This window comes from Schistocerca serialis, chromosome 4 (genome assembly GCF_023864345.2).
Source record: "Schistocerca serialis cubense isolate TAMUIC-IGC-003099 chromosome 4, iqSchSeri2.2, whole genome shotgun sequence".
In the NCBI taxonomy this organism is placed as follows: domain Eukaryota; kingdom Metazoa; phylum Arthropoda; class Insecta; order Orthoptera; family Acrididae; genus Schistocerca; species Schistocerca serialis.
Genome location: NC_064641.1, coordinates 303,390,221 through 303,398,908, shown reverse-complemented (window position 1 = coordinate 303,398,908; position 8,688 = coordinate 303,390,221). Strand labels below are relative to the sequence as shown.

Here is an 8,688-nt window from a genome sequence, read left to right as displayed (position 1 = left end):
GTTACTTGTTTCTTTCAGTTTAACATGAGTTATTGATTTTCCTGCTTGAGTAGTAGAGGAAAGCAGCACACTGATAGGTAATGTATTCTTAGACCAAGATAAATTTAATCAAATAAAAACTTTTCCTGTTAAGAATTGTCTGTCTGATCATCATGCACAGTTAGTTACAGTATATGATATAGTTCCATACAGTAATGCATAACAGTCCTCCAAAATAGTGCATTCAATTAACAATTTAAAATTTTAGAGAAACCTTGCAACAGTTAGACTGGGATGAGATGTACAGGGATCATGATGCTAATGTAAAATTTAACCTATTTCACGATACCTTTGTGAGTATATTTGAAAACAGTTTCCCTATGAAAACAGGAACATATAATTGTAAGAAACCATCTAAAAATCCATGGCTTACTAAAGGGATAAAAATATCTTGCAAACAGAAAAGGGAAATGTATCTTATAGCTAGGAGGAGTAATGATCCCAAAACAGTGAAACGTTATAGAAACTACTGCACTGTACTAAGACAAGTTATTAAAAAGGACAGAAGTATGTGCATTGTGTCTGAGATTAGTACATCTGATAATAAAATTAAAACAATTTGGAATATTGTTAAATGGGAAATACCGGAACTGAGAGCACAGGAAGAATGTATTTCTATCAAACACAATGAAAAGTGTGTTAACAAGGAGTGAGAAGCAGAAAACATGTTTAATAATCATTTTTTAAGTGCTGTAGAGAAAAGTGGATCCAGCTATTCATTGGAAAATGCAAGGCAATATATGGAAGAGGGAGTACCTAAGCAATTTGATAAAATTGAAATTCAACCCACCCCTCCTACTGAAATTAGGAAAATAATAAATTCACTCAAAAATAAAAGCTCACATGGAATTGATGGCATTTCCAACAGAGTCTACTAAAAACTTGTTCCCAACAAATAAGTAGGATTCTCAGCCACATATGTAGTAGCTCACTGAAAAAGGGCATTTTCCCAGATAGACTGAAAGACACTATTGTTAAACCATTGCATAAAAAAGGGGATATATCTGATGCTAACAACTACCGCCCAATCTCACTTCTGAAAACTTAATCCAAAATTCCTGAAAAAGTAATGTATTCAAGAGTAGCATCACATATTTGTAAAAATGAAGTACAAACAAAATGTCAATTTGGTTTTCAGAAAGGCTTTTCAACAGAAAATTCTATATATGCTTTCACCGATCAAATGTTAAATGCATTGAATAACCAAACATCACCCATTGGGATATTTTGTGATCTCTCAAAGGATTTTGATTGTGTGAATCATGAAATTCTTCTAGATAAGCTTAAGTATTGTGGTATGAGTGGGACAGTGTACAAATAGTTTAATTCATACTTAACTGGAAGAATGCAGAAGGTTGCAATCAACAGTACAGATAGTCTGCAAAACCAGCAGAATCCTCTCACTGGGAAGGTGTCAAGAATGGTGTCGCATAGGGATCAGTCTTGGGTCTCTTATTGTTCTTAATATATATTAATGATTTGCCACTCTATGTATATGAAGATGTAAAGCTAGTTCTTTTGGTGACGATACAAGTATAGTAATCACACCCAAGAAGCAAGAATCAGCTGAGGAAATTGCAAATAATATCTTTCAAAAAATTATTAAGTGGTGCTCCACAAATGGACTTATAACAATGCTACATTCTGCTTGATCGTTACTTAAAATTACTTAACTTTTTCCTGGAGTTCTTTTTGATGTAACAACATAAATTTGAAACTTCTCATTATTTATTGACATTCTCGGCATGTTTAAACAAAGCACTTCGTGGACATCACTGATCTCTTTGACAAACTGACCTCACAGGTTGACTTTCAAACAGACTCTCAAGCAGACTCAGCAACAAATGACTTGCAGTCTCGCTGCATCGCTTTGTATATGAATTTTAACAATCATTTCCAAAATATTCCATTGTTAATTTTGTACAATTTCAATGCTACAATTAAAATTTACAAAATGTAGGTAAACTGAAGTTACAGCCGAATAAAGAAAAAATTACAAAATTAATTGGTGTAATTTTTATAGTATCATCACTAGTTCCAAATATGAAAATCGATCTAAACTTTAATTACAGTAATGTCTCTTGTATTATTTTAGTTATGTAATTAATTACAGTTCAGTTTTGGATACTAATATTTAATAGTGGTACAGAACTCATGCTTTATCCAGTTACATGCATAAAGTGCTCAAACGAGACTTCAAATTATAGAAATCGGAAAACTGTGTAATGTAAACAAGCGGATAGCCAATCAGAAAAGTATTTACAAGGAATATCAGTTACAGAACAGGACATAAAAATAGATAAGAAATGTAAATACATTGCTTGCTAATACCTTTCAAGCTGTTTCTCGAGATAATGAGGCTCTTTGTGTTCACTTGTTACTCGATTGTAATTATGGTAATTAGAGGTGCTGGCCACCTATGCCAACATTTCCACAGAATTTTAATATTTTCCACCAAATATTTGTCTTTTCAAATTCTTTATTATACACTCAATCTAGCATATGTACATAATTTTGTTAATGACAACAATCTCTTGATAATGATGACAATATATATTCCTCCAAAAAGTCTTCACAAAATATTCAGCTTTATAGCAAACTGAGTCAAATGACACTTGCATGTTTATCTCTATAACATCCTAGGAAATATCAAATCGTCCGACAACCACCCGGATGCATACAAAAGGGTGGTATCAGATATTTCCTATGACTTTTGGGGGAGGCCATTTCATTATAGACTCTCACTAAATTTTGAGAAAACACAGTTTATACAATTCTGTACAGTAAATGGCATAACACCATTGATAAATATAGACTATGAACAGAAGTGTGCTGCTAAGGGAGAATACTCAAAATTTCTGGGTGTGTCCATTGATGAGAAATTGAATTGGAAGAAACACATTGATGATCTGCTGAAATGGTTAGGTTCAGCTACTTATGCTATTAGGGTTATTTCAAATTTTGGTGATAAACATATCAGCAAATTAGCCTACTATGCCTGTTTTCATTCACTGCTTACATATGGCATCATATTTTGGGGCAATTCGTCATTAAGAGAGAAAGTATTCATTGCACAAAAGCGTGTAATCAGAATAATAGCTCGAGCCTACCCAAGATCACCTTGCAGACATTTATTTAAGGAACTCGGGATATTCACAGTACCTTCACAATACATATATTCTTTTTTGAAATTTGTCATTAATAACCCATCCTAATTCAAAAATAACAGCAAAGTGCATACCTACAACACTAGAAGAAGGTTGATATTCACTATTCTGGAATAAATCTCACTTTGGCACAGAAAACGGTTAATTATGCTGCCACAAAAATCTTTGATCATTTGCCAAATAATATTAAAAGTCTGACAGGTAGCCAACCAACATTTAAAAGCAAATTAAAATAATTTATGAATGACAACACCATCTACTCAATAGATGACTTCTTGGATATGAAGTAGTAACTGTTAAAATAAATAATTATTTTGTATAAAGAAAACTTATGTTAAAGTGACACGTTTCATGTCATTATGAAACGTAGTATTCATGATCTAAGGAACAAGGATTAATGCATGCATGTATGTATGTACACATTACTAATTACACATAGTGCAAAGCAAGCAGATCTTAACTTGCTAGTGAGATGGTGGATATGGGCTTTCCAATCTAAATTTTCATCTGCATGGGCACCTAAAAATTTTGTGTCAGCTGCTCTCTTAACTTCTTTATTTTGTGTTCTGACGCCCAGGTCGTTTTGTAATGGATGCAGTAGTTTTTGAAATATTTAAAGTTAACTTGTTCATTTCAAACTAATTTTGTAAATATTCCAAAACTCCAGATGCAGTGTGGCCAATACTTGGTTTACATCAGTTACAACACCATTTCTCCCATTTTACTGAGTGAATCCTGATTTTAGTATAAAAAACATTCTTAGTGCTGCACCTATGTAGTTGAGGTTATGGTCCAAACTGTTATGCACTGCATCTTGTGACCATATTAACCCTTCCTGCCCAACTGCCAAATCAACTTGAAGTTTCAAAATTGATGCTCATTTTTCCTTATAATATGGTGATATTGGCAAATACAGCTGCAGCAAAAATGATCAGTATCACTTCTCCATTGGATTGTAACACAACATACTTAATGAAAATAATTGTGACGGCTATAACACTAATTTATATTCCTGATGATTCTGTGACAGCTTACATAGTTACTCCTTTTGATAGCACAATTTTGTGCTAATTGTGCCGTCAAAGAAGATTGTTCAATTAGAGATAACTATTACTGAAACTCTAACTACGATAATTTGGCAAAAATTGCTAATTCATGGGAACTTTTTTAATGTGATAACACTACATTATTTTATATACTATTTTTATTCCTACATATATTTATTCCTTCATGTATTTCAGAAGCAATGAAACTATTTACAGGAAATAATATTAAACCTATTAACAAAGGCAACTTGTTTTGAGTAAAAACTTTGATTCTGGCTATTGGTTGATGTGTAATAAGGTTTATTGCTTCAGAAACAGAATTTTTGTTAGTTTACAATGATGACACAAGGCCAAAATATAGTCCTAATGACAGTAATTAATCAGAGAAATGCAGTAAATTCGTAAGTGTGAGACCACTGAAAGGACACAATATTAGCAGCAGCAGAAATATACTACTATGTACTTAAACTAAGAAATAGCTATAAATAACTCCTACAAGAACTGTGATTAATTACTAATGTATGGTGCATGAAGTAAACAATATTACTACTTGGAGGAGAAGTACTAATTTGTTGTGTGTTATTTATTCACAGGCAAATCCTTTTGCAGATCGCATAATAGAAGTATTTTCTTCTCAAAATGACAACCATTTGTCTTTTGAGGATTTGCTGGACATGTTTTCAGTACTCTCAGAAAACTGCCCTGACAGAGTGAAAGCACTGTGGATCTTTAAAATATATGGTAAATGTTGTTTAATCACATTTCAAAAATCAATATGTAATGAGAGATAGTGATGTAAATCAATAGTCATATTATGTATTTTATTCACAAACATTTTGACAATAGCCAGAACTTCTTAATTAACCCTTCAGCTTATTTTCCATAATGTACATTACCAAGGCACTGAGGGGGAGTTTATATCCACCCCAAAAAAAAAAAAAAAAAAATAAAATAAAATAAAATAAAATAACAAAAAAATGTATATTTCATTAATTGATGTTGTCACACACTCACATTTTTTAAAGGGATATTGATGTGTAAGGTCTTGAAACAGAAAATATTGAATATGACACTCACTGGGAAAATGGACATCCATTTAAAGTTTTAGCCTAAGTTTAACTAAAAATTTTAAAACATTTATGCAGCCTGGTAGAAGAATTAATTAAAAATTATAAAAAATTTTCAAAATTTTAAAATTTAACGTAACTGACTAGATTACAATACTTTACAAAAGGTAAGTATAAAGTACCTCCCTCCTCCGCCCCCACCCCCTTTGGAATTTCAAGGGTTAAGTTTTGTTGGCATATACAAGGTGTGATTGGAAAGTTTTAAGAATGGATCTGCTACTGCTTACTGGTTTGGCGGGCAGGTACATGGAGGGTGGGGAGTGAGTCATTTCCTTGTCCTTGAATGCCCTCTGACAGGAAACTGCATTTCCTTTATTCAGTTTGTAGTGGGAGCCGGCTGAATGTGGGTCTGTTAGGGCTTGTTCCCAGATTTTGTCTGGGTGAAAATGGATGTAAAAATGGAGCAATGAGTTTGTGTGAAATTTTGTTTTAAAACCAGGAAATCAGATACTGAGACTTACGAACTGTCAAAAACAGTTTTTGGAGATAACTGTATGAGCCAGCCAAATGTTTTTGTCTGGTTCAACAGATTTAAAAATGGCCATGAATAATTTGAAGATGAACCATGGTCCAGCCATCCTTCCACCTCAAAAACGAATGAAAATGTTGTGAAAGTTTATGACTTAGTGCGCTCTGATCATAGACTTACAATTAGGGAGATGGCTGTTGAACTTAATTTAAGTTTCTCAGCAGTTCAGTCAATATTAACTGAAGATCTTAACATGCGTCAAGTGTCCGCAAAATTCATTCCAAAAGTGTTGTCAAGTGGCCAGAGACAATACCAACTTGAAGTGTGCCAAGAACTGATTAATCAGACTAAAAATGACCCAGATTTGTTAAATAGGGTAATTACAAGTGACAGTTCATGGGTATATGGATATGATCTTGAAGCCAAAGTGCAGTCTTCGCAGTGGAAGACTCCAGGTTCACCACTACCGAAAGAAGCATGGCAAAGTCAGTTGAAGGTGAAGACAATGTTGGTGATTTTTTTTTTATTCTACCAAATTGTGCATCATGGATTTACCCCTGGAGAACAGACAATTAACCAGGTATACTACAAATGTGTCCTTGAGCGTTTGCGTGAAATGGTGGAAGAAAAGGCCTGCACTGGGGAAAGACAGGAGTTGGGTGCTACATCATGGCAACGCTCCAGCTCATCGTACCTTCTACATCATTGAATTTTTGACCAAATTCAAAATTCCTGTGCTTCCACGACTGCCATATTCCCCTGATTTGGCCCCTGTGGACTTCTACCTGTTTCCTAAACTGAAATTTTCACTGAAAGGGAAGTGATTTGACTTGACTGAAGACATCCAGGCAAATATGGAGAGCGTCCTTAACAAACTTCAGGAAAAAGTTTCCAGAAATGTTTCCAAAAGTGGAAACACCATTGGAGTGAGGTGAGTAGCATGTACGTCCCACCATTGTACAGATACAAGCCCATTCTTAAAACTTTCCAATCACACCTCGTAATATTGTGTTTATAGTACAAATGTATAAAGAGGTAAGAACTAGAATCATAAACAGTATCACAGAAGTTTTGCAATGTGGTAAAGTACTTGTTGGGACATGCTTGTATCTGCACTCTAGAGGGATATTGCAGCTTCATTTACAAATTTTGCTGAAATTATTATCTATTAGAATCAACAGGTATTATGATGGAAGGAAGCAGAGTAACAATTAGTTTTGTAATGCAAATTTTCTCAGATGGTGCCAGAGGTGTATTGCTTTGAGAAGATGTCTCCAGTGCTTAAAAAATCTGGACTCAAATTTAGATGCCTTAGAGAATTTTGTAGAGGTAATTTCATCCTAATGGATGCACAATGATCTCTTTTAACAGTTATCAAAGATGATGTTGATGCACTACAGAACTCACTGAAAAATAGCTGATGTGTAATACCAACATGCAGAGGATTTATTTGGTATTTATTTGGTCTATATATACATGCAGTCCACATCCTTCTGCAACCTTAAGTCATTATGGACACCACACCCATAGATTGGAAACTGATGGCATGTGATGGAAAAAAGATCAAATATTAAAATTTTGTATCTTTATGTATAAATACCATTATCGCAAATAAAGGAAACTGGTTTTATTAGTATTGTACATGAATAATTTTGCAAATAGGAAGTTGATGAGATAATGTACTAAAAGTTTTTTGTGTGTGGCATGAGGGCTCAAACACTTATCCATGTCTTTTCCAAGCAGTGTGTTATCAATTGTGTTATTACAGCTCACGGTGCATACTGACTCAAAGCTTCAACTTACTGTTAGACTTCTCTACACCCTCAAACTCTGCAGAAACGTTAGAAACTTTCTCATGTTGCTGAGGACCTAGTACTCCTGAGAGCAGAGAGAGAGAGAGAGAGAGAGAGAGAGGGGGAGAGAGAGAGAGAGAGAGAGATAGCTCCAACATTCACAACTCAGCTGAAAGTAGAAGAATGAGTTTTTATGGGCATGGGCAGTTACATAAAAAGATCACTGATTAATTTCATAAAATGAATTGATAACAGCTTAAATCATTTTGAAACAATGAAACATTTGAGGGTGTTGCTGCAGCATACAGAGTCATTCTTCCACTATGTATAAACTATTGGGATTGATTGATGAGAGGATATGGAACAAAACAGATCTTTAAATTTATGTCCAGAAATGCATGGTTTCCATGCTAGAGACCATTTATTCAATTGCGCTACATTACAGACATTGCAGTCTAATACGCACTGTACCATGCAGCCACAGTTACAGTATGCATGGTTTCCTCGTGTTCCTCATACGTCATGCTCTAGTGCCCTCTCCTGTCATAGTAACTGGTAATGCCATGTACAATTCACCTCTATTCCTTATTCACCTTGTAGTGGATGTGATGTAGCATTGTCCACAATGGTTCCATATTCGAATTGAGAGCTTGCCGACATGGTGTTTACTTACAGAAAGCCAGATGGCAACAGGCAGCGGGCAGCAAGGTTGTTTTAGGAGACCTATCCTCACCAACAACAAAAACCAAAACATTCCATGTTTGCAACAATGTTTCACTGTTTGTCTCAGGCAGGGTTATTTCAGGAAGCAGGAAATCATGAAGGACATACCTGAAATGTTCGGACACCAGACTTGGAGGAAAATGTATTTAACACTGTGGAAGGTGACCACCATGTCAGTACCGGGCAGCTGACCCACTAATATAGGGTAAAGTCAGCCGACTGTATGGAACATTCTCCATGACAATAGTTAACAACCTTACCACTTGCAGCATGTACAGGGCTTACTAGTGACAGACTTTCCACATCAGGAGCAGTTTTGTCACA

The 8,688-nt window shown here is 34.8% G+C and overlaps 1 protein-coding gene across 1 annotated transcript in view; it reads left to right on the top strand.

Annotated features, from left to right (window-relative positions):
- Positions 1-204: 204 nt before the first annotated feature.
- Positions 205-8,688, top strand: part of LOC126474103 (calcium and integrin-binding family member 3-like) — a 57,423-nt gene continuing 48,939 nt past the window's right edge. The window contains exons 1-2 of the mRNA XM_050101526.1: positions 205-332; positions 4,846-4,993. Of these exons, the coding sequence (XP_049957483.1) occupies positions 279-332; positions 4,846-4,993 (202 nt within the window). The 5' untranslated portion in view covers positions 205-278. The remainder of the gene's footprint in view (positions 333-4,845; positions 4,994-8,688) is intronic.